The sequence below is a fragment of the Camelus dromedarius genome, chromosome 5 (genome assembly GCF_036321535.1).
Source record: "Camelus dromedarius isolate mCamDro1 chromosome 5, mCamDro1.pat, whole genome shotgun sequence".
NCBI lineage: Eukaryota > Metazoa > Chordata > Mammalia > Artiodactyla > Camelidae > Camelus > Camelus dromedarius.
In genome coordinates, this window is record NC_087440.1 from 65,746,373 (window position 1) to 65,772,839 (window position 26,467).

A 26,467-nucleotide genomic window follows, 5' to 3' on the forward strand; every position below is an offset into this window, starting at 1 on the left:
TGGTCCCGCAGCCTAGAGCCAAAGGATGCATTTACCCCTCGCCGATATGCTTAGTAAGCAGTATGGCTAGGGGAACAGGATGGCATAACACACTTCCCCTTTGTGAGGGGAGAAGGGAGGCAGCCTTTGCCGGTCACCAGTGTACGGTGGCTGCGCCATCACCGGAATCCTGCCTAGCTGGGAGTGGGGTGGATGAGGTTCCGTGGCCAGTTCTGGTGCTCCCTGTGATCTACGGTCGAGGGTGAGGGTTTCTTCATGATCCTCTTTGGCCTGGTCTGGTGTGGGATGAGGGAGTAAAGAGGGTTGATCTAGATTCCCAGATTTCCTTAAAGTATGGGCCATACTTTTGTTTATTTCTGTCCTCCCGACTTCCTGTACAGTGTCTGTGCAAACTCAACTTTCAGTACATATTTGTTGATTTAACACTAGTAGTCTGTGCATCGGATACCCAGGGCAGGGTTTGAATCAGGCTGTGCAGCAAGGAGGAGGGCCCCAGGGGTGACCCCTGGACTTGTTACTTGGAGGACCAGGTGGCTGGGACTGCCCATCTCTGCAGCAGGCAACCCAGGAGAAGCAGCTACTTTGGGGATCAATGAAGAATTCGTTTTGAGGCGTTGAGTTAGAGGTAGCCGTGGGACACTCAAAGGCTCAGAAGTGTCAGGATGAAAGACCAGGGCCAAAGGGCAAGGAGAGTTCAAGAGCTGGAGGGAAGTGAGCCATGGTGTGGGCGTGTGAACTGGTTAGATACCGAGTGGAAGAGGTCTGGGCGGTGACTGGGGGGAGGCCAGGGAGGGGCTGGAGAGAGAGGAAGTGAGAGCCTGCAGAGGTCACATCCTGCCCTTCCTCAGTATCCAGGGCCAGCTGATGTTTCAGCACCAAACCCCAGGGATGCTGGGTCAACATGAAAGCAGAGCTGAGACCTCAGGAAAGAGCAGGGCCTGGTGTTCCCCTGGCGCCCTCCTCCACAAGGTGTGTCACAGGTGAAGGGTCGAACCTCGGAGGAGGGTTGGACCATCAGAGGGTAAGGGTCTGAGGGACAGAGCAGCAGGTGCTTCCTAACAGCCTCTTCGAGGATGTCTAGCTCAGTTCTGAGTCCCTGAGAGGAACTTTGCTAGAGATGCTCTTCCAGGACATTCTCTGTAGCCCCAAGGAAGCTCTGAATGAGGTGCAGGAAGAATGTAGCCTGGAGATGGGGACAGTGTCAGAAGCATTCTTTCCACTTCCTGGCACAGCAGCAGGAATGAAATAGTGTATGAATGCTGAATGAAAGGGTGTATGAATGAATGAGTGAGTAGACTCAAGCATCCGTAAACAGAGGATGAATCAGGTGATCCTTGGAACTTGCAGAAGGGTGTTCCAGAGCCCAGTAGATGGGTGGCTCTCAATCAATGTTTATTGGGCAATGGGTGGGTGTGTTATGAGGGCTCAGAGGTTTCCTGAGCCCACAGAGCGGCCTTAAGTCCTAAATAAATAAACATGATTATTTCCCTCAGTTGACTTGCGGGATATTCGGTGGCATACTCTTTGGGAGTTTCTGCAACTTTTCTCTTATTTTAGCTCCTCCAACGTCAGCTGGAGGCTGCATTCCATTTCCCTGACCCCAGGCCGGGAGGCAGACGGGGGGGGGCAGAGTTAGCAACCATTCTTTTCCCCGGTGGGAAGGACACAAAGGCTCTCTCATTCTCACTCTCACAGTTGGACAGCTTGGGTCCTTCTAGCAATCCAGGGTTCAAGCCAGAACATTCTCCCTCCCCTCCCCCCTCCCTCCTTCCTTCCCTCCTTCTGTCTTTCCTGAAATGGATTTCGAGTCCATGGGGGCTCTTCCCGATCTGTCCAGCCCCGGGCATGGCACCAACTTGGAATATCACAGCATGGCCACCGCAGCCGTTGTCACCATCCGGAGCGTCTGTGTGTGGCACGAGGCTGGGCCCAGCAGACACGGGGAAATCTCCCCCAATGGCTCTGACCTCAGGGAGCTCAGGACTGGCTCCTGGGAGGTGGGAATACTACAGAGAGGCAGCCCTTAAGGAGATAAGTACTCCCTGGAGCCTTCGCATTCCTGTCCTTGAGGTTGGGAGCTAGGCTCTCAGGGGAGCGTGGAGGCCTTGGGCTGCTGGTGGATGTTCTCCAGGACCACCCAACCCAGCGGTCTCCTCTCCACAGGTCCAGCTGCCTTCCTGGGATGGTCCCTCTAGAGACTAGGCCCGGGGCAGGGTCCTCCTGCAGGGGTCCTGTGCATGGGCAGCTCTAGCCCACCCTCCATGGGCCCACAGCTCCAGCCGGGCTGCTGGTCAGGCAGACGGGGTGGAGGCGGGATGTACTCACAGTTGATGTTATTTCCAGGCTCTCTGGGGAACATCGGGCTGGCAGTGCGGTTCAAATAATGAGATGTCAGGATCCATCTATCCCTCCATTCATCTCAGATGTGTCCTTCCCCAGTGTCTTTCATAGACGGGACTTTGGGAGTGCAGCGCAGGGTGTGGCCAAGAGGAGGGAGGCTGGGCCACTGCATCTGTCATCCATCACTCCCCAGCACTTAGCACTGGGAGCCCAGTAGGCCTGACAGAGGCTATTTCAGCAGTAAGTGCGAGGCCCTGAGAAGATACATCACTGTCCGTGCATTTGCAGCTTTGGAATTAGCCTGTGAAGGCCCGCTTATCCTCCAAGGTGGTTCTCTGTGCAGCAGCTTGTCCAAACCCTGGGTGTGTCAGTGATGGGGTGCCTCGTACATGCCTAGCCCAGTGTCAAGCCAAGTTCATCCCTAGGAGACTGCCAGTCTATGGGTTGCTTAGTGACCTCCAGGCTGGTTGGGGGTCCCTTCAGGACATCTTGTCTTGGGTGTCACCTTCTCCATAGCCAGCAAAGAACATGGGTTAAGAGTATGGGCTTCAGAGTTAGAACAATCAGTTTGAATCCAGAAACCTGGGACTTACTAGCTCTGACCATGAGCTTTTCTATTAATAGGCTTTTTTTTTTAATCTTTTTTTTCCTTTGAGGGAAGGTAATTCAGGTTTTTATTTATTTGTTTATTTATTTATTTAGATGGAGGTACTGGGGATTGAACCCAGGAGCTCATGCCTGCTAGGCCTGCACTCTACTGCTGAGCTATATCCTCCCCCACAATAGGCTTTATTTTTTTAAGAGCAGTTTTAGGTCCACAGAATTGAGTGGGAAGTACAGAGAATTCCCGCATGCTCCGTGCCCCCATACAGTACCCAATGCGGGTACTGTCTTGAGCCTCAGTTTCCTCATCTGTACAATGGGGGAAGTAATGTCTTCTGCTCAAAGGCACACATGAGGTAATGCAATTGGCTTCCGCCTGGGAGTACGTCTTACCACACATTGGCTACTTTGTCTTCTTGCCTGTGACCCCTCTGATGCTGACCTTTGTCTCAGGTGACAGGAACGCCCTCGAGAGGCTTTGATGAGAAGGCATACCTGGCAGCCAAGCAGCTGAAGCCAGGAGAGGACCCCTACAGGCAGCACGCCTTCAATCAGCTGGAGAGCGACAAGCTGAGCCCCGACCGGCCCATCCGGGACACCCGCCATTACAGGTGGGGCCTCCATCGTGTCGGTGGAGAAGGAGAGGTGGAGGGAAGGACCAACACCAGATGGCTTTCCTTTCAGTCACATGGATTTAAAAAATGAGGAAGATTTCCTCAGACTCAGTCTACTTACTGAGACATTCAAACCCTTACCATCAGTTGTTTCCTGACTCCTCTTTATTTCATGGACCTCCTGAGGACCTGAGAAGTCCAAGGAGACGTCCCAGTGGGGCCAGAGAGGCCCCTCAGTACCTCAGTCTGGAGTCCCAGCAAGAGTGACCAGCCAGGGGACCACAGGGAGGGACAACGGGGGTGAGCCTGGCGTTCTTGGTGCCCAGCTGGTGGTGCCTGAGTTGAAGAGGGCCCAGCCCGGCCTGTGCTGTGCAGGAGGTGCCCCACTGGCCTCCTTTCTTTCCTCTCTTCCTGCCCCCGCTTCCTCAGCGACTCCCAGAAATCCTTCTCAGTCTTGCTCTTTGCTCGTCTGGTGTGGTAGGCGGGAGGTGCCCTAGACTGGGATCAAGGACGCCTCCCATGTTAATCCCAGTGCAGACAACGCTCAGTGTGAGTGACTGATCTTGGGCAAGCCATCGGCCCCAGTCCCTGGTTCAGGCCCTTGTACAGCCCTGTCTGAATGATCTGAGTGTCCACCTTCGATCTCTCCTCTTCCCGCCTCACCTGTGTGAACAGTCTAAGCTCCTTTCCTGAAGGGCAAGCCGCCTCCGTCCCCTCCGTAAGTGGAGAATGGACATTGCTATCCAGACTCCCTCCTTCACAGGCACTAGAAGGCGGGGTTCAGAAACAGAGACCTGGGGCTTAGAGGTCAGTGCTCGGGGGCGGGGCGCCCAGGTGACTGCTTCTCCCAGCACTCCCACCTCAGCAGGCCACGTCCACTCCCGTCCCCAAATCCACAAGCCTCTGAGACGACAGGCACTTAGGACACCTGGCTTCCTAGGGGCAGTGGTGAATTTCCCTGCCCCTCCCACTCCCCCACATCCTCTCTCAAGGAGAATTATTTTAAGGCCTCTCAGGACTTCTCCCATAGGGGTCCCAGGTTGGTGGAACTCCTGCCTGTCTGACCCGAGCAGGCTGCTCCGCCGGGCAGGAGCGGGCCTGGGAAGCTGCTGTCAGTGGAATGAATGCCGTAATGAAAAAATAGTCACTGCTGGAATAGTTGGAGAGCAATTGTAATAAAGAAGATTGCCATGAAAACCAGCTCTGCAGCTGCCTTCCCTCCGACCCTAGGAGCACGAATAAACGCATTCACAGAAGCATTTGCAGAAAACAACAGGGATGGAGGCTGGCAGGATGGATCATTTTAATTCGCTTTCCTGAGGATGGGGAAGCCAATAGGCCCAAAATGTGGTATCTGGAGAAGGCAGAGCACACAGCTGCTGCTGGGGGAGGGAGTGGGCAGCCGGAACTGCCTCTGGGGTCTCCTCAGAGACTTCAGCTTCCCCTCAGGCATCCCAGGGCCGGTGGGAGGAGTGAGCCTGCTCGCCTGCCTGGTATCACCAGCCTGGCTGTTAGTGCCAGCAGCAAGACAGAGGAATTCATAGCAACAGGATGGGATGATTCCTCTCCAGATCCTGCCAGGTGTCGTGAGCCAGAAGAGAAGGAAGAAGCAACAGGATGTCAGAGACAAAAGAGAGGCTGTGTTCCCTCTTCTCCCCTCTGCCATTTTGTCTCTTGGCTGCTCCATTGGGCAGGGAGTTCTATCTGTTTGTCCGGGGCTGGATCCTGGGGTGGGTGTAGTGCCTGCACACGGTAGGAGCCCTCCTAAACACTTTGGTGCCTGTGGGGTTCATGCTCTAGGTCTTTGGTAAAGAGGACCCAGACCTGGGAAGATCCCCCCAACCTAGACTTCCCTCCCAGGGCTCCAGGCTGGGCGGCCGAGTGGGATGAAGCGTGGGCATGGAGGGGCAGGAGGCAGCAGGCTGGACAGAGAGAGGACTCCAGCCTGCCCTGAGGATGCTCCCACAGCTGCTTTCTGATGTCTCTGCTCTCTTCTTAGCTGCCCTTCCGTGTCCTACTCCTCGGACCTGCCGGCCACCAGCGTCATCATCACCTTCCACAATGAGGCCCGCTCTACACTCCTGCGCACAGTGAAGAGGTAAGCCCCACCCTGGAACCCTCATCTCAGGGGTGCTGCTCCCCTGGGGATCCACGGGGTCCTGGTAGGGGAGGACGCTGAGATAGGGTGCTGTGGCTGGATGGCGTGAAGACCAGTGGGCACTGGGGAGTCCTGACTTTCAGAGAAGCTGGGGCTGGCGAATCAGGGACAGGGAGACACGAGAAGATCAGCTGTTAGCGTGATGCACAAACACAAGGTCAGATCCCCAGGATGAGGGCAGGAGTCAGGAGCCAGAGGGAGGCAGGGATGGACATGAAGCCTCAGGCGGATGGATGCTGGCCCTATAGGAAACTGTCAGTGACTCAGAGAGAAGTGCCCCTTCTGTCCTCCTAAGTTTGGCCTTGGGTCAAGTTTGACTTCTACTCCCCCCCACCCCGTTTCTTTAATGAACTTTTAGATAAGAGTAGGATTCAGAGTGGAGTACCTAGTGGTATTCCAGGGATTAAGAAGCTAAGATTTCCTTCGCCAGGGAGTGAAGGAAGAGGAGGGATGGAAGAGTCGGGTGGTGGGTGGGTCAGGGGAGCTTTCTGAGAACACTCCTCCTGACCTATCAGGCCAGAGGAGCCTTGCTAGCCTTCCAGGAAGGCAGCTCTGGGGCCAGCAGGGGTTGCCCTCAGGCAAGCTTGTTAAGCCCAGGCAGCTACAAGCCCTGTCTCAAAAGCTAAACTAGGGCAGTCCCCACCCTTCATCGGGGGTGGGTCACAAGTGCCTGAAGGTCCAGGCAGCAGGGTCAGTGGGTTCTTGGAGGAGCCTGAGGAACACACTACTTCTCAGCCACTGGCCAGGGCCTAGAAGGTTAGCTAGCCAGTGTGCTGGCCCCCAAGCTGGGCAGTGGGGGAGCCGGTGGCGGGGAGAGGGAAGTGGAAGGTGGCCCCTAAACCCAGGGTCCTCTGTCCTGTCACTGCTTTAGTGTCCTGAATCGAACTCCTGCCAGCCTAATCCAGGAGATCATCCTAGTGGATGACTTCAGTTCAGATCGTAAGTATCTACTTTTTTTTTGCACCCCTCCACACCCCCAGAATGCTGAGGCAGGCACTCTTGAGGTTGTCCTGGCCATCACAGGCTGACCTCTGCTCCCTGCCAGGATCTTCAGTCTTTTCTAGATGCCCTCCCTGGCTCTGCTCCCTGGTGCTAAAGGAGTGGTGTTGCTTTGATGAGACACCAGTGAGATGACATTAAAAAAAAAATTAAACAGCAGCAGCATCCTTCATAATTACAGCTGCCATTTGCTGAGAATTGTCGCCACAATCTAGCTCCGCGGGTGTTGGACTGGTGACCGGCTGGTGCTCTCTCGCGCCCCCTGGGGGTAATGCCACAAGTACAGGCATCTCTCAGTCTGGAAGTGGGGGCAGGGCAATCCTTTAGCCAGCAGAGATGACCATGCTCCCCGCCTCCCTTCCCCAGCCCTTTCCCTGGACCTGGTATGGGACAGCTCCTGGGCAGTCCTGGTAGCAGTCAAACCACATATGGTCTGATGTCCATGTCTGAATGAGCTTGCTTTTCTTTCTCTCTACCTTCAGCTGAAGACTGTTTGCTCCTGACCAGGATTCCCAAGGTCAAGTGCCTGCGCAATGACCGGCGGGAAGGTAAGTTGGACCCTGGGTTTCACCACAGACCCATTTTGGTCTAGACTTCTGCACCTCCTCACTCCCTTTTGGCATCATGTCCTACCAAGCCAGTATGGCCCTGCTGCATCCCTGGTGGCCAGGACCAAGGTCTGTGGAAAGACTGCTGTCCCAGGTCAGCCCTTACCACAGCATGGCTGTAAGCAAGCAGCTCTACTTCTGGCTGCCTTAGATGTCTCTTCTGAAAATGGGAATAATAATAGTACCCTTTCTGCCCTGCATGGTTATTGTAAGGATTAAATGCTTTGAGAAAATCACAGGGCAGCATAAAGCAGCTGTAACCTCACTTTCAATCAAGAGGTGTTTTGGAGTATTGACGACAGCATAGGACTGTGCACGGCACTCTAGGGGGCCACAAAAGGTATAAAACGTGGCCCCTGCCCTTGGAGAGCTTATTACAAAGCCAGGGCTGGTTATAGTCATGTGGGGGTAGAATGGAGATGGAGGAGAGGGAGCCGAAGGAGAGGGGAGTGGCGGGGAGGGGTCTGGATTGGGTGAGGGGGTTGTGAGACAGGGGAATGGCGGAAAGGGAAGGGCATTGCTGGTCCGGGGACTCCGCAAGCAAAGGCATCAGTGAGGCCTGGGTACCTGTAATACTAACAGCCCCTTCCTGCGTTTCCTGCATGTTCATCCTGTAGCATTCGCTTTGCCTACATTTGCACGTCATCATAACAGCCCATTATCCCATTTTGCAGATAAAGAAACTGGGATTTAAGAAGGTTCAGTAATTTGCCTGGGGTGATGAATAGAGGGCCCAGGATTCCAGCCAGAGGAGGGGGCCCACCCAGAGCCCAACATCTTAGCCTCCGCCTACTTAATCTCCTTTCCCGGTGGGGAATGGGGCTTGATCAGCACAGGGAATGAGTGGGGTGAGGATAGATGACAGAGGGCCTTGGAGGCCAGAGAAAGGTATTTCAACGTGATAGAGCAGAGAATAGGGAGCCACAGAAGGTGAGAAAGAGAGAGAGAAAAAAAGATGTGATGAGTGTATTTAAGAAAGACCAGTCAAGCCAAGGGGACCTTCAAATTGGAATAGAAGAGGCCAGAGAGAGCTCTCTCCCAAGCACCGGGTGCCTTTAGGTTTGAGAATATGCTGTTCCCTGGGGCTAACAACACAGTTGTAAATTTATGATTAGGTGCTTTATAGTTCCCTGTGGAGCAGAAGGATGGGACAGATGGACTTTTGCACAGATGGATGGATAGTCAGGTGGGTAGAGGCACTGTGCCAGGCAGAGATGTGGCCAGTGAAATCTCTCCAAGAAGCAACTTGTATTCCGTGCTCTTAGGGTCAGGTTGTTCCCACAGCTCCCAGGGTACCAGGGGCTGCTCTGTCAGGGGCAGGACCAGCTGGGCCTCCTCTCTTCTGACCAGGCAAGTCCCCAGCCCTGACCAGGGAGCTGCCGAAAGCGAGGTCATTTTTTGACAGTGGGTGAGCCCTCAGCGTGACTGTGGGGAACGGGGTGGCAGCAGAGTAGAATCTAGCACATGCCGGCCTCCTGGGCACTAGGCATTGTCCCCAGCAGGCAGAGAGTATTCTCTCTAAATCTTCTACGTACGAAAACCAAGGCTCAGAGAGGTTAAATAATATGCTGAGGTGAGTGAAGGGGCTGGTATACTAACTCCAACCTGTCTTAGCCTAGAAGATTCTCTCATGTCACGTAGGATGGTGCAGCTGGATGGGACCGCCCTGAGGTTCCTAAGTGATGGAGGGGAAAGGTTTTGGTTTCTGGTTCTCCTGTGGTACCAATGTACCCTTCACTGCAACTCATGTTCACTAAACTCTTGACTGTTCATCAGTGTGTCCCCAAAGCCTAGGGTCTGGCACATGGAGGGCACTCAGAGAGCAGTGGTTAATGGATGGATGAAAGAAAGCAAAAGAGAGAAGGAAGAAATAACAAATACAAAATCAAGTAAAATCATAATAGCTCAGAGGAAACTTCAGCCCTCCGGGGTGGAGAGCCCCGAGATTTTAGGGGTACGGCTGAGCAAATTGGCTCAGTCGCAGCACCAACCCCTGACCACTCTCACTGCAGGGCTGATCCGGTCCCGAGTTCGCGGGGCAGATGTGGCCGCAGCTGCCGTCCTCACCTTTCTGGACAGCCACTGCGAAGTGAACACCGAGTGGCTGCAGCCGATGCTGCAGCGGGTGAAGGAGGTGAGTCTGTCTGTCCCTGGGGGAGCTCTGTCCCTCAGGTTGGGCCTGCTCTGTTCTTGGCATGAGAGGGTATGAACGGTCTCTGGAGTTGGCCAGGCAGATCAGGAAGCCTAAATGGCCTGCTCCGTCCTGAGTGTCTTCACCTCGTTGAACTTTCTCATCTGAAAATGGGGATAATTGTCAGATTTGTCCCACCAGGCTGTGGTGAGAATTAAATTGGCTGAAAACCTGAGCCATAAAACTCCAACTCCGAATGGGTGTTGTTTTCCCCCTGGGGGAGGCAGGGTCCTATGATGGGGGGTGGGGGTAGGTCAGGCTGGGAAACCTGGGAAGGAGGGAGGAGAGGGTGGTGTTCTCAAGGAGAGATGAGAGCAGGGGGGCCCTACCAGATGCCTGCTGTTCTCTAAAATGGGGAGGGTTTGGGCACATGGAGCAAGGGATGAGGTGATTACAACTCAACCGTAAAAAGACAAGTTACCTAGTTTAAAAATGGGCAAAGGATTTCAACAGACATTTCTTCAAGGAAGATAGACAAAAGGTCAACATGCACATGAAAAGATGCTCAGCATTAATGCAAATCGAAACACAGTGGGATACCACCTGGTACCTACTCAGATGGCTATAATCAAAAGGAGGGGCAGTAGCAAGCTCTGGTGAAGATATGAATAAAGAGTTTTTATACATTGCTCGTAGGAATGTTAAGTGGTGCAGCCACTTTGGAAGACAGTCTGGCAACTCCTCAAAAGTTTAACATGGAATTACCATATGACCCAGCAATTCCACTGCTAGGTATATATCCAGGAGAAATGAAAACATAACCCAAACAAGAATTTATACACGAGAGTTCAGATAGAGCAGCATTATTCAGAATATCCAACACATGGAAACAATCAAATGTCTGTCAGCTGATGAAAGGGTAAATAAAATGTGGTCTATCCACATAACGGAATACCATTCAGCCATAAAAAGGAATGAAGTACTGATACATGCTACAATATGGATAAACTTCGAAAACCTCATGCTAAGTGAAAGAAGACAGTCACAAAAGGCCACTTATTGTATGAGTCCATTTATCTGAGATGTCCAGAATAAACAAATCCATAGAAATACAAAGTAGATTAGTGGTTGCCAGGGGCTGGAGGGAGGATGGAGTGGCGTGTGACTGCTGATGGGTACGGGGTTTCTTATTGAGGTGATGAAAATGTTCTGGAATTAGATAGTGGTACTGGTGGCACAGCCTTGTGAATATACTACAAACCACTGAATTGTACCCTTTAAAATGGTGAATTTTATGGTATATCAATTATATCTAATAAAACTGTTACAAAAATGTGAATTATATCTCATACCAAAAAAGGATAAGGCGAGGCCCCCACAGAGCACTGTGAGAAACCATGGATGGTCTCCCCTGATCTGCCACATCCCACATTTTTGTTGTCCTGAGACGGGGTGTGAACTGAGGAACAAAGCTGGATTCCAAGTTGCCAACAAGAGGATTTTGATGGTCAGCACCAACTGAGGAGAGAGAAAAGGCTCTGTCCCGTGTCCCTCCATGGAGGGAGAGAGAAGAGAGGACTGATGGAGTGCATTGAAGTTTTGCTTGTGGTATTTGATATAATCATGACCCCCTGCCTCAAAAAAAAAAAAAAAACACCTTTAGTAAAATCAGCTTTACCCACCAATGTTTGGAGGTAGGTTTGTGTCTGAGAGGTTATGGAGTGTAAGTCTGACCTTGAAATGGATGAAGTGTGAGAAGAGTGACACCCAGGTAACACAGGGACTGCAGGGTCCCTGCCCTCAAGCTGCTGGTGTTCCAGTTGGGAAGACTCAACCCAAACAAGTACAAAGGTGGACGAAAATTCATAAAACAACAGCTCAGACCAGCAACAGAAGAGCTACCTCAGGCAATGCATGATTCATGTCCACTGTAATTATGAGAGCAACTTTAAAAAGGAAGAAAGCCTCAGCCTGCAGCAATCAGGGAGGGCTTCAGTGAGGAGGTGAGATCCCCAGCAGGGCTCAATATGATGTGAGAGGAAGAGGCTAGGAGAGCACCGTGCCCATGAGACCCAGGTGGGACCTTTCAGGAGCCTGGATGTGGTGATGCAAGACAGCTCCCTGGAGCCCGCAGCATGTCTTACGGGAAATGCTGAGTGCCCCATGCCTTGGAGAGAATTTCTTCCCAGGATAGGCAGTGGGGCCTTTGTTCCCAGAGTCCCTGGCCTCACACCATCTTGTGTGTCCTCTCCTAGGACCACACCCGTGTGGTGAGCCCCATCATTGATGTCATCAGTCTGGATAATTTCGCTTATCTTGCTGCATCTGCTGACCTTCGAGGAGGTGGGTCCAGGTCCCAGGGGAGGGGCTCTAGACCTGAAAGGAGTCAGGCAAGGCCAGACAAAAGCCTTGGCTCGGTGTTCTTCTTCCCAGCTGTGCCAGAATGTCTCACGTCCCCCTTACCTACAGAAAAAGGGATTGTCTAGAGCCCTGGTATTAGGGACAAAGTATCAGAGGTGGCGGCTGCAGGCTCCTAGCACAGTCAGGAGCAGAGCCAAGCTAATCTCTTATCATTCCCTCCCCCCAAACTTTGACATATCCTTCTCAAACACGGCCAGCCCAGGGACCATGGCCACAAGTCCTGGCAGAGGAACATGATATAAAAACTGTCTTGCAGGTTGGGGAGGGAGCCCTCAACTTTGCATGGATTTCTAACATGTACACCTGGAAATAGTCTAGACCTGGCTGAATATAGTAGCTGTTAGCTGCATTTGGCTATTGAGCTCTTGAAATGTGACCAGTCTGAATTGAGATGTGCTGTAAGATAAAATACATGCCAGGGTTTGAAGGCCTCATATGAAAGGATGTAAAATATCTCATGGTAATTTTTTAATATTGATTACATGTTGAAATGATGATATTTTGGATATGTTGCAATAGAAATATATTATTCAAATTAATTTCATATGTTCTTTTTGATATGGCTGCCAGAAAAATTTTAATTGCATATGTGACTTTTATTTCTGGCTTGCTTTGTATTTCTTTTGGACAGCTGTGGTCTAGACTTCAGAATACAGTAGAAAACAGCCACACTTGCTTATTTAAGTGTAAATTAAAATTAAATAAAATTCAAAATTGTGTTCCTAAAGTGCACTAGCCACATTTCAAATGCTCAATAACCATTTGTGGCTAGGGTCTACCATTTGGGACAGTGTCTACTATATTGGACATTTTGGAAAGTGCAGACATTTCCATCATTGCCGAATGGACAGGCTGCTCTAGAGAATATGTTGCTGGGATGGATGGAGTGGATTTCCTATTCGGGGCCCAGACTTCCAATAAAAAACACAGGCATTTGTTAGATCTTGAGGTTGAATGGGATTCTGAAGGGAGCCAGGCCTTTCTCTTTTGGGAAATCACATCAGGACCTTTGCACTTGCTATTCCCCCACCTGGAATCCCCTTTCCCCACACATCTGCATGGTTCAGTCCCTCATTCAGGTCTCTACTTAAATGTCACCTCGCCAGAGAGCCTTTCCTGACTACCCTTACTAAAATAACATGGGCATGCCTCCTTTCTTTTCTTTTTTAGCACATTTTACCCTCGACTGATGTGTTATCTATTTATTGATTTATCTTTGTAGTCTCTATCTTACTCAGTAGGTTAAAACCCTCTGAGGACAGGGTCTCATTCTGAATGAAGGAATGACTGCACAAATAGGCCAGGGTCCTCTGCAAGCTGGGCTCTGATCAAGGAAGACTCTGAGGGGTGGTGGAGCAGCAGCGCCCGAGCCCTGTCCTCACCCCATTCTGTTCCTTAGGATTCGACTGGAGCCTGCATTTCAAGTGGGAGCAGATTCCTCTTGAGCAGAAGATTGCCCGGACAGACCCCACCAAGCCCATTAGGTTAGAGTGGCTGTGGGCTTTGGAGAGAACCCTTCTTTCTCTGAGTCAGGGGCCCTGGAGGCTGCTGGGTGGCCGTTCCAGTTTCTGGGGCTCCTGGGGGTGCACAATCTAAGTGCTGACTCTGTTCTGGGCCCTGGGGAGAAAGAGGCCAGAGACCAGCTCCAGTGACTCTGCAAGTGGGGAGATTCCAGGGCAAATGGCCTGGGTCCTGGGGCCGTCCAGAGGGGTCCAGCTTCTCCAGCTCACGTGTTACCTCTTTCCTCTCCTTGCTCCCAGGACACCTGTCATAGCTGGAGGAATCTTCGTGATTGACAAGTCCTGGTTTAACCATTTGGGAAAGTATGATGCCCAGATGGACATCTGGGGAGGAGAGAATTTTGGTAAGTTGGGAAATAGCAATAATAATAATAATAATAATAATAATAATAATAATAATAATAAGAAGAAGAAGAAGAAGAAGAAGAAGAAGAAGAAGAAGAAGAAGAAGAAGAAGAAGAAGAAGAAGAAGAAGAAGAAGAAGAAGAAGAAGAAGAAGAAAGAAGAAGAAGAAGAAGAAGAAGAAGAAGAAGAAGAAGAAGAAACCCAGATTGAGCACTTTCTACATGTGAGGACCTGTTCTAAGGACTTTACACACATTAACTTGTTACATTCTCACAATAACTCTCTGAAGTAAGTGCTATTATAGCTCCATTTTCCTGGTAAAGAAACGGAGGCACAGAGAAGTCAAGTAATTTGCCCAGAGCCACACAGCTAGTCAACAAAGAGATTAGGTGGTCAGGGGGAGCCTGTGACCACATGGTTAGATGGGCATGGGGGAGCGAGGAGAACACAGACTGTAACAGAGACCATAGCTTAACCACGTGACTGCTTCTTTACCAGAAAAGCTGGGGGTAGGGGTGTGCAGTAGAGGATAGGGGTTAAATGTAAGCAATGGGGTCAAATCCTGGCCCTACTGCTGTTTGGCCCTGGGCAAGTGAAACCTTCCCTGAGCCTCAGTTTCCCTGAGAGGCTGTTATGAGTACTAAGGAAGATGAGAGGTTAAGATGCTCATGACCATTATCATTACTTATGAACTGGAGGAACCCTTTAGCCCCAGAAGGAAAGGGAAGAGCCAGGGAACACCCCAGGGTCGCTGATGAGGTTCAGGTGAGATAAAGGGTGGCTACAGATGGAACACCTGATGTGGGTCATCTAAGGGGAGTTTGCCACACTGGGCTCTGTGGGCCAGTTACAAGGAACCACAAGGCACAGGGTAGTGCTGGGCTGGGCTGGGGACTGCTGGGAGGCGTAGCAACCCCTAGGTCTGGAAGGCGGGGCGGGGGCACTCCCTTACAGGAGCTGTGCTCTCGGGGCCAGGGTGGGGGGGCCCTGCAGCCAGCCTACCGCAGCCAGTGGAAGATGTCAGGGGGATAAACACCCACCCTCACTCTCCCCCGCAACCTGCTGGCGGAACCCATCTGCACACAGGAAGGAAGCCCCGTGGTGCAGCCACACAGGCAGCCTCCCAGATGAGGAGTGGGATGAAGGTGGACAGAGAGCAATCCCCCAGCTCTCGAGGAATCAGGACAGGTACCTTGAGGCCAATAAAACACAAAGGCCTGTTCCAGCTCTGGCAGCGGACCCAGTCAGTCCTTTGCAGGGCCCTTGCCACTGCTCTTTTTCATCCTGACTAGGTTTCTCTTGAGGTAAATAGGGCTGGTGGTTTTTCACCCATCTGACAAGTGGGCGCCGCTTTCCAGGTCTCAGTCAGGAAACTCCACGTCTGACAGGTGCAGGTCTCACCTTTACCGGAGCCACTTAGGTGTTGTGAGGTGTGATCCAAGTCAGAGTCTGTGTTTCTGGGACGTAAGGACCAGGTTTATCTTCCCTCCCTGATTGGGACACAGATGGGCAGATGGGCTCCGACTCAGAACCAACCAGAGTGGAAACAGTGTGGGATTTTCTCCCTTTTGTAATTTACTCTTGGAAACCGTTTCCAGGCAGGCATTTGGAGGAGTAAATTCTGGGAACTGGGGTGCAGTGACCCTTCCATCCCGACCTCCTTTCATGTATTTTGGGCCTATGTGACCTCTTTTGTGTCCTGAGTCTCAGCCTGAAGGGAGCTTTGGCAAAGCTGGTTTCCTGTACAGACTCAGACAGCTGGGAAACCGATGGTCTCTCCTGCTTCCAGAGGCCTTTTTCTTTTTCCCTTCTTTTTTTTTTTTTTTTTTTTTTTTTTGATTCTTTTTAGGCTGGGGCCTGATGGAGAAACAAATGAATGATCAAATAGCTAACTTCAAACTCTGCCTGAGGCCAGGGCTCAGTGGTGGGGGAACTTGAAAGGTGAACCGCACAGTGGGCCTAGGGAGGGTTTTGTTTCTTCGAAGAAATTCAAAGAAATTCCTAGGCTAGTCGGGCTGCTCAGACGTTCAGCTGCTGGGACCAGTTTTGAGCCAGGAGACTCCCGCCGCTGGTGGATTTGGGCCTTTCATTTTATCCCTTTGTTGAAGGAAGAGAGATGCCCAGACCAAATCATTCCTGTGTCCCCCGAGAGAGCCAAACTCGGGAACCCAGAGGCCACCTTGAGTGGGGGTGGCAAACGTGAAAACTTTGGGATTCACATTAGGGACAGTTTTAAAATGTAGTCAGATCATTTCACTGCAAGGGCTCCCACATCACTGAGAGCAAAACCTGGTCCTTACTCCATCTGCCCTCCCCCCACAAGCACACGCCGCCGTCAGCTCTGCCCTCAGCTCCTGCTGCTCCTCCCCCCACCCCGCCTCGCTCCACTCCTGCCCACTACGTTCTTACCTCTAGACCTTTGCCTTGCTCCGCAAACGCGCTTCCCTGAGAGCTATGTGACTCTTCCTCACCTCATTTTCGCTCTCAGCTCAAATGGCTAGCCCCCATTCATGAGAACTTCCCTCATCAGCCTCATTGAAATTGTGCCCTGCCCCCAACTCCACTCACCTTCCTTCATCTCCTACCTGCTCCATCCTCTCCGTTGTGCTTATTACCATTGGCTGGAGGGCCTACATGCTATGCATTTTCTTGCCTGCTTGTTTTTTTGTTTCTTATTTTACTGAGTTCCTGTCTCCCCCTACTAGGGTGTCAGGGATTCTAGAACAGTGTCTGACATATAATAAATAGGTCTTCAATAAAAATTTGCTGAATTAACTAAAGAATCTGATTCCAACAAGTGCTACCGGCTGGACAGTGTGGGAACTCTACATTGTAATTCTGCAACTGAGTGTGCAGGTGGCTTTGGAGAGGTTACTTAACATCTTTGAGCTTCATGGTCCTTATTAAAAACACGGGGATAATAACACCAGTGTCGCGTGATTGCTGTGAGAATTAGACAGCAGCTATAAAGAGTGCAGAGTGAAGGGCCCATTAAGTGGATGACGGTTACTGCCATTGTTGATAATAATGACGATAAGTAATAATAACAGCATGGACGATGTAGGCTGAGTGGGATAAAGTGACCCAACTGGCTTAACAGAGTTAGTCTGGCGGAAATGGAACCCGAACGCAGGTCTTCCATACCCGGTTCTGAATCTCACTTGCTGAACCAGCTGCCGAGCTCTGCCCAGGAGAAAGGGCAGAAGCCTGGCAGTTTGCAGGCAGACCTAGGGAAGCCCATGAACAGAGCCAACCCTGGGTGTCGGTCCAGATGTGCTGAACGTCCAGCCCTGGTCCCGGGACCACACTGGGGAGTCGCCTGGGGCACACAGGCTGGCCAGGAGGTGGCTGTTAGTCCTGCCGCCTCTGCTCCCCACTCTGATAATCACTGGGAGGGTCCTGACCAGCTGTGCCCAGTGAGAGCCCCCGGGCCTGGCTAGGGACCACAAGAGTCCTTACAGCCAACTGAAGAGTGGGAAAAGGGACCAAGGCTGGAACTCATGAAAGAATGTTCTTTCCTTTTTTAAAAAAATCAAAAACAAACAAACAAACAAAAAGAAGGACTATGTATTTTCTGGGGCAGGAGGGAGGTGTTTTAATGTCACAAGATGTCCAACTATAGGGTTAAAATGAAAGAAAGTAGGAAATCAGAAGAGATTTTGTGAGGTTCAGCCAGCTGTCAAGGTGAGTCTTTGCCAGAAGTGACAGAGTGGGCAACTTGTGACATCCCCTTCTGGGAGGCAGAATGGCTGCTGCTCCCATCTCCCGACAATACTAGGCCCATAGGCATCTGTAAAAGCTCGTTCAGCATCACTAACACCATCAAAAGGAAGCGTGTCTCAAGAGGGCCAGTGGTAGCCTGTGAATGGAGACCACCGGGGCCAAGAGCGAGGTCTGGGCCAGCCTGGAAGACACCAGCTGAGCAACCTTCAGATTGATTGGTGTTAGTTTTCCAGCCTTCCCTGACTGACAAGCAGATGTGTTCTTCTTTAGCTCATGTCTGGTTAGGACTTTCTAGACAGAGGCTGGAAATGGTTGATGCTCCCGTTTGATTCAGTTTTCCTTCTACTCATGGTCTTGGTGTCCCTGCAAAGTTTTCCCCACTGCTCTCCCAGAGCTCGGATGTGGGGAGTGTGTGTGGTATCTGTGCAGAGGGTATGGAGGGTGGGTGTGTATGTGTTGTCTGTGTGAAGGGGTTGTGTGGTGTGTGTGAGGGGGATGTGTGTGCACATGCATGGAGGGAGCAGTCAGGAACATGTGCAGGGAGTGGGTGCGCCCCATGTAAACAGGCCCAGGAGCTCCGACCCCAGCATGTGCCTCCAAGGAGACACCAAAGGCAAGGGAAGCCAGCTCCTTCCCACCTTCACTCAGTGGGGACCTGCCCAGGGGCTCTTCCCCATCCTGACGGCCTCCATCTCCTGCAGAGCTCTCCTTCAGGGTGTGGATGTGCGGAGGGAGCTTGGAGATCGTGCCCTGCAGCCGTGTAGGCCACGTCTTCAGGAAACGGCACCCCTACAACTTCCCTGAGGGCAATGCCCTCACCTACATCAGGTAGGTCACAGTGAAAAGAGCACCCTGCTAGGAGCTAGGGCACCTAGACCCCCGTGCTGTCAGTTACTTGTGTGACTTTGGGCAGTTTCCCCACCTCTTTGGGCCTCAGTTTCCCTATTTCCCCCTCCCATTTTGGGCTCCAGGTACTTTCAGAGGATGAGGTTGGGAGTGTCTCCACCAGGCCTCTCTTGTCTTAACTGTCTTTGAAAACAGGCCAAATGACCAACTGGGAGCTGTCCTCTACTCACTGGGTCCCAAGCACTGGCCATGGACACCATGTCCCGACCCTGACTTGGTCAGCATCTGCTCACACGTGTCCCCAGACACAGCATGCACTTGACCTTCAAGGAGAGGGGGCAGGGTCCTGGAAGACCACCCCCATCACCCGCTCTCCTGGTGGTGGCAGCAAGGGGAGGGTGGGAGGAGTGTCATGAGGATGAGTCTCCCTTGGCCATGGTAGCTCCCCAAGTCCAGCTCATCCAATGACCTTTTTGTTTTGCTTCCCTCATCCTATTTTTATTGTTTTTGTAATTATAAAAATAATACATGTTCACTGTAAAAATTCAAAATGTATGGATGCACATTATGTATATATATCCGTACATATATTCTACATTACTGTTCTTACTCTTTATATCATAGAGAAAAAAGTAAAGGTCTCTTTTACCCAGTCTTACTTCTATCCCACTTATCTCTCCAAAGTAACTGTTAATAGGTTTCTGGCCCTTCATTTCAGGCCTTTTAATTAATTTTCATATATGTACAGTTGCTGTATAGAGAACATGAGCTTGTGTTTTTCTGTAAATGGGGTTGTGCTGTGTGTTTTTTCGGCAGCATGCTTTTCTGCCACTCAGCACCAACTTGCAGGCATCCTTCTGTGTCAGTGCGTACTAACCATGATGTTCTTTTTTGAGGCTGCCTAGTACTCCGGCATGTGGGAATAGTCCATTGTTCTTCTACTGAATGAAGGACATTTAGGTTGTCGCCAGTGTTTTATTACACAGATGTACATGTCCCTTTTACCCACAAGCTGGTAGTCCCAGAGAATAGATTCCTTGAACTGGAGTGTCAAAGAGTATCTATACCTACAGAGGTGGAAACTGACAGATTGTCCTCCAGAAAGACTGCACTCATTGGTACCACCCCAGTCAATATTGTTTTGCATATACTCCCAAGAGTCTCATTGCCCTGTGCTGCACAAAGCTGCTCTTGATCCCAGCCCTAACTCTGTCACTGCCCTGGTGACCTTATTTTGCTCCTTCTTCTCCATTTAGGAACACCAAGCGCACTGCAGAGGTGTGGATGGATGAATACAAGCAGTATTACTATGAAGCCCGGCCCTCAGCCATCGGGAAGGCCTTTGGCAGGTGGGCCCCTCCACCAGACCCCTTTGCCTCTTTGCAAAATATGAAATGTGTATGCCAAGGAAGCAATCTGGGTCCCCTTAGTCACTGAGCCCCACGCCGCTGGGCCCTTCGGGGCCTGGAAGGTATACAAAGCAGGGACGGGGCCCTGGTCCTTGAGAAGGATGCAACCTCATGGGGAGAAATAACCAGAGAGAGCTCGCTTATGAAAGCATTGCCCATCCACAAGCTGCCTGCAGGACGAACATCTGTGGGAGTACTTAAGGGTTGGCTGTCTGCAGAAAACACTGGGAGTTTTGGCTCTCCTTCTTGCTGTTCAAAATCAGATGGTGATCTGTTAGCCTGTTTTCCTGTTCTGGACTCTTATGACTACAGCCTGTAAGCATTTTCAAAAATGCAGATTGGTTGTGAAATCAATTTAGTGGGTCGTGACCAATATTTTTTAAAAAAATGATTGAGAACTAGAACAGAAAATTACACTTGATTGCAGTTTAAAGGCGAGTATTGTTTTGTGAAGCTCTTATTTCAGTTACACGCGTGCGTGTGTATGGAGACGTACAGGCCTGTGAGTATACTCGGCCACAGGGTCAGATGTATTTATTTCTTACTTAATGTTGTGGTCAGAAATGTTTTGAAAACATTAGTGAACATCAATGAATCTCCCTCTATTTACTTATATCTATCCCTTAAAAAAAAAAGTTATGTCATGATTTCTTTTAGTAGGGAAGTACATTTGCTCTGTGCTGAGCATTTATGTTCCCTTAATTCATTTGATTCTCACGAAAACCTTCCAAGGTAGGTGATCATGTCCCCACTTTACTGAGAACAAACTGGCTTAGAGAGGTGGTGAGGGCATCTGTCAGCGGCCATTATGGTCAGTGTTGCTGAGGAAGATGTCCTTGGAGACATCACATTGTTCTTACTTGCCAAATTTTTGGAAGGATGTTTAAAGCGTGGTTTCGTTGTTAGATTGTTTCTGCTCAGCTGGAGCGCAGGAAAGGAAACTTCTAGTTCATTGAGGCTCTGCTCTCTCTGTGAACATAAGGATGGGGTGGTGGTGTGCTACCTGAGGTCTCAGGGAGGGAGAAGCTGAGAGCAAAATGCATGGTCCCTGTGGGCTGGGCTGATCTTGAAAGATGGGCAGGAATTTGAGGAGAGAAATGAGGAAGGCCAGGAGCCCTGGGATGAGCTTGCAGGTCAGAGAGTGAATTTAGGCTGCTGGCTGAGGCTGGAGGGCAGACAGACTTGGACGGCTCCTGGCCATGGCCCACATCGGGTAAGTGGAAGGAGGGGGCCCGCCTCCTGGGGCCTGGGAAGGGGCCGCTGGCCTCGGGGGGCTTTCTCCCCACATCTCGCTGAGCCTTGCCTCCCCCTACAGCGTGGCCACGCGGATTGAGCAAAGGAAGAAGATGAACTGCAAGTCCTTCCGCTGGTACCTGGATAATGTGTACCCAGAGCTCACGTGAGTGCAGTCTTCAGATCGTGCATCTGGCCTGGGTACCCAGGGGCTGGCAGCTTGGGGCCCCTTCACCCTGATCACTCCCCATCCCAGAAAGTCCAGCTCTTTCTAGCTGTCAGTGTTTGTCTTCATGTGAAGGCTCTGGAGGACCCAGGATGTTACCAGGAGTTAAAAAGGAGGTGCAGTAGGAACCAAATTTTAACAGACTGGGTCTTAGAGCTAGAAACAGGCATCACCCCCTGAGGAAAACAACAATACATGATGCAGTGAAGGCCGCAGAAACATTCAGCCCCTTTGGCTCTCTTCTCTCCCTTCTGGGAGTTTATCCTAAGGAAATAGGGCAACCAAAGCAAAAAAAAAAAAACCTGTTGACAAATAGATGTCCACTGTAGCCTTCCCTGCTGCAATGAAAAAAACTGAGAAACAACTAACAATAGGAACTAGGTTTAGTGAATCGTGATGGATCGATCTAAACAAGTATTATGCATCCATTAATATTATAATCATAAACTGTGAGAGAAAACAGGGGGAAGTGTTTGCTCCAGCAAATGAGGAAGCAACACACAAATGGTGTGTGTGTGAGGGCTCCAGCACGGTGGGTAGTACGCTGTAAAGACTGGGGTGGGGCCGAGTTGATTCTTTTTTCTTATTTGAAAATCCTTTTCAGCGTCCTGGCTACACCTGCACCTTTCCTCACCTCCGGGTCTTGACTCAACCATCCCGAACTCTGCATTTGCAGACCGCCCCTTCCCAGCATCCCCTACTTATTTTCCTCCATCACCCTTATCATCACCTAGCACACACATAGCCACTTAATTCTGTTGTCATCTCTTCACATTTGACAGTAAGGTCCGTGAGGGTAGAGGTGTTTATCTGTTTTGTTCACTTCTTTATCTCCAGCCCCTAGAACGGTGCCTGTCACAAAACGGGCACTCAATAAATTTTTTCTCCTTTTTAATTTCTTTTTTTTGCTTTGGTAATAAATAAAACATTTATTTATTTTAACTATTTATTTATGTATTTATTTTACAATATCATTTTAATGGAAGTATATTTGATGTACAATATAGTATGTTACAGGTATACAATATAGTGATTCACAATTTTTAAATGTTATACTCCGTGTATAGTTATTATAAAATATTGCTGTATTCCCCATGTTGTACAATACACCCTTGTAGCTTATTCTATGCCTGATAGTTTGTACCTCTTAATCCTCCACCTCCATCTTGCCCCTTTCCCTTCCCACTAGTAACCACTAGTTCCTTCTCTACATCTGTGAGTCTGTTTCTTGTCTATTATATTCACTAGTTTGTTGTATTTTTTTAGATTCCACATGTAAGTGATATCTTACAGTATTTGTCTTTCTCTGTCTGACTTATTTCACTTAGCATAATGTCCTCCAAGTCCATCCATGCTGTACACCAGAAACTAACACAACATTTTAAATAAACTGTACTTCAATTAAAAAGCAAACAAACAACCCATTTAAAATATGGGCAGAAGAACTGAACAGACAGTTTTCCAAAAGAGGAAACGCAGATGGCCAACAGGAGCATGAAAAGCTGCAAATCACTAATCACTAATGATTAGTGATGATTTTCAACATCACTAATATCAGGGAAATAAAATCAAAATCATGAGACACCATCTCACACCTGTTAGAATGGCCATCATCAAACACACACACACACACACAAATAACAAATGTTGGCAAGAACGTGGAGAAAAGAGAACCCTTGTATACTGTTGGTGGGAATGTAAACTATGGAAAGCAATATGGAGGTTTCTCAAAAACCTAAAAATAGAACCAGCATATGGCCCAGCAATTCCACTCCTGGGCATATATCTGAGAAAAACAAAAAAGTGAATTCAAAAAGATACATAAACCCCGCTATCAACAGCAGCATTACTTATAATTGCCAAGATATGGAAACATCACAAGTGCACATCAATAGATGAATGGATGAAGAAGATGTAGCATGTATATGCAATGGAATGCAACTCACCTATAAAAAGAAGGCTATTTTGCCATTTGCTGCTCTTACTCACTTTTTTTTTTTTTGCACTTCAAAAACCAGAATCTTATAACTGGTATAAACATTCCATTGCATCAAAACCAACAAAATACCTAGAAATAAACTTAACCAAGGAGGTTACCTATACTCTGAAAACTGTAAAACATTGATGAAGGAAACTGAAGATGATACAAAGAAATGAAAAGGTACCTTGTGCTCTTGGATTGGAAGAATCAACATTATCAGAATGGCCACACTACCCAAAGCAATCTACAGATCCAATGCAACCCCTTGTCAAAATACTCACATTTTTCACAGAACTAGAACAAACAATTCCAAAATGTATATGGAACCACAAAAGACCCTGAATTGCCAGAGAAATCTTTTGTAGGTCTTCAGGTCTTTTTCTTTTCTCCTTTTTTTTTTTTTTTTTTTTTGTTGTTGTTGTTGTTGTTGTGGTTTGATGACTAGAGAAGTTCCTTTAACATTTGTTGTAAAGCTGATTTGGTGGTGCTAAGTTCTTTCAGCTTTTGTTTATCTGTGAAGCTTTGATTTCTCCATCAAATCTGAATGAGAGCCTTGCTGGATAGAGTATTCTTGGTTGTAAGTTTTCCCCTTTCATTACTTTAAATATATCATGCCACTCCCTTCTGACCTGTAGAGTTTCTGCTGAAAAATCAGCTGATAACCTTATGGGAGTTCCCTCGTATGTTACTTGTTGCTATTTTCTTGCTGATTTTATTTTCTCCTTATCCTTAATTTTTGTCAATTTGATGACTACGTGCCTTGGTGTGTTCCTCTTTGGGTTGATCCTGTACAGAACTCTCTGTGCTTCCTGGACTTGGGTGACTGTTTCCTTCCCCAAGTTGGGGAAGTTTTCGATTATTATTGCCTCAAAAATTTTCTCAGGTCCTTTCTCTCTCTCTTTTCTTTCTGGGACCCCTATAATGTGAATATTAATGCGCTTCATGTTGTCCCAGAGTTCTCTTAAACTATCTTCATTTCTTTTCATTCTTTTTCTATTCTCTGTTCTGCAGTAGTGATTTCCACTAATCTGTCTTCTAGCTGACGGATCTGTTCTTCTGCCTCATTTAGTCTACTCTTGGTTTCTTTTAGTGTGTTGTTATTCATTTCAGTGACTTTATTCTTCAACTCTGTTTGAGTATTCTTTATATTTTCCAACTCTTTGCTAAAAACTTCACTCTGTGCATCTATACTCCTCTTGAGTTCTCTGAACATCTTCGCTATCATTACTCTAAACTCTTTCTCGGATAAATTGCTTATCTCTTCATCACTTATTTCTTCTTCTGGGATTATATCTTGTGCCTTGGCCTGGGAGATATTCCTCTGCTGCTTCATATTGTCTATCTTTCTATTTGTATTTTTAGGTAGGACCTTGGGGAGGTGGCCCTCTGTGGGAGATGTCCTGTGCGTCCCAGCAGTACATTCCTCTCTTGTCACCCAAGGGCCAGGGTCCAGCCAGTCCCAGTGTAGAGTCTGGCCTGTGTTTGTGGATTCCTTCCACAGGCTTTGGGATTGTGGTTTTCTTATTTCTGGTATCTGCCCCCTAGTGGATGAGGCTGGGCTAGAGGCTTATGCAGGTTTCCTGGCAGGAGGAGCCGGTGCCTGCCCACTGCTGGGTGAAGCTTGGTCCTGGACCTCTGGTGGGTAGGGCTGTGTCTAGAGGCTTTTGGGGCTCAAGAAGTCTGCTGATGGCTGGGGCTGTGTTCCTACTTACTATGTTGTTTGGCCTGAGGCTTCCCAGCCCTTAAGCCTACAGGCTGTTGGGTGGGGCCAGGTCTTGGTGCTAATGATCCAATCAAGATGTCAACCTCCAGAAAATCTCATGTAGATGAACACTCCCAGAATGTCCATCACCAGCTTTTATGTTCCCTGGCTGAGCCGCAGCAATCCCCTATCTCTCCAGGAGAACTTCCAAAACAAGCAGACAGGTCTGGCCCAGGTTCCTATGAAATCACTGCCTCTGCCCTTGGACCTGGCACACAGGAGATTCTGTGTATGCTTCTCAAGAGAATGAAGTCTCTGTTCCTCCCAGTTCTGTGGGATTCCTAGAGTTAAGCCCCACTGGCCTACAAAACCAGATGTTCTGGGGTCTCCTCCTCCCAGTGCCAGAACCTTGGGCTGGGGAGCCTGATATGGGGCTCAGAACTCTCACTCTTGTGGGAGGGTCTCTGCAACTTAGTTATTCTTCAGTTTGTGGGTGGCCCAACTGGTGGGGGCAGGGTATGGGGCCCAAATATATCGCTAGCCTCTCTTACCATCCTAATGTGGTTCCCTCTGTATGTTTCCAGTTGAAGATCTTTTTTGCTAAGTTCCAGTCTCTTTTTTCCGATGGTTGTTTAGCAGTCAGCTGTGGTTTTGCTGTGGTCGCGGAGAGGCGAGCTCATGGTCCTACTACTTGGACATCTTCCCTTTTTAAAAAAATTTTTTTTTAATGGAGGTACTGGGGATTGAACCCAGGACCTCATCTATGTTAAGCATCGCTCCACCACTGAGCTATACCCACCCCTTGATAAATGTTTTTAACTGAATAAATTGCACAGTGAATAAACCTCAGTAATAACTTTGAAATTAGCATTCTCTCTTGTAGATCTGTCACCTTGGGGAATGGGTTATTCCACTGCTGTCTCCCAAGGATTCTGCCATGGCTTTCTAGAACACACCACCCTTCAGAGCCTGCATATCCTCAAAGGAGGCACATCTCTGTCCTTTGAGGGCAGATTTGATTTTTGGAATACAGCTGTGGTTAAGTTGCAGCCAAGTCCAGGGAATAAGCTAGTTGATTCCCCCAGATGATACAGTCCTGGGTCCTCAATACAGGGTGACAAGACTGAAATAAGGAACAAGAATAAAGTGACTCTGGGAGCTACGTTCAAGGAATTCCAAAACAGTTAGAGCAACGGCAACATCCTTGAAAAAAGTTGGCAGCCTGGATAACCCCAGCTCCCCAGATGATAGCTGTGAAGGGAAGAACATTAATTTATAAAAGTATAATAAATGAACAGCTTCCTCAAGTGGCCACTTTTAAGGGGACAGTTTCATTCAGATGTGTCATTTCTGAGGAGAAAAGCATGGTCAGTTCTTTCCATTCTGTCAGAGTTCCTGCAACAACCGGTTGGAGCCATGGACTCTAGGCCTCAGGCAGGAGCTGGGGAGCCCAGGGGAAGTGTTGGGGAGGACCCGGCTGTGCCCCTCCTCCTCACACCCTGTCCGTCCGCGCTGTCCCATGTCATCCCCGGAGGACTGAGAGAAAGAAGTAGTTTATGCCTATCAGGAGCCTGGATCGATCACAAGACAGGAGAGTGGATGAAACCA

At 49.3% G+C, this 26,467-nt stretch overlaps 1 protein-coding gene across 1 annotated transcript in view; it reads left to right on the forward strand.

Annotated features, from left to right (window-relative positions):
- The window catches only part of GALNT16 (polypeptide N-acetylgalactosaminyltransferase 16), an 81,452-nt gene that overhangs the window by 45,847 nt on the left and 9,138 nt on the right, over window positions 1–26,467 (forward strand). Inside the window, exons 3-13 of the mRNA XM_031453930.2 lie at window positions 3,397–3,554; window positions 5,557–5,655; window positions 6,587–6,654; window positions 7,197–7,262; window positions 9,335–9,456; window positions 11,709–11,796; window positions 13,274–13,358; window positions 13,635–13,738; window positions 18,164–18,290; window positions 19,565–19,657; window positions 21,033–21,116. Coding sequence (XP_031309790.2) covers window positions 3,397–3,554; window positions 5,557–5,655; window positions 6,587–6,654; window positions 7,197–7,262; window positions 9,335–9,456; window positions 11,709–11,796; window positions 13,274–13,358; window positions 13,635–13,738; window positions 18,164–18,290; window positions 19,565–19,657; window positions 21,033–21,116 — 1,094 coding nt within the window. The remainder of the gene's footprint in view (window positions 1–3,396; window positions 3,555–5,556; window positions 5,656–6,586; window positions 6,655–7,196; window positions 7,263–9,334; window positions 9,457–11,708; window positions 11,797–13,273; window positions 13,359–13,634; window positions 13,739–18,163; window positions 18,291–19,564; window positions 19,658–21,032; window positions 21,117–26,467) is intronic.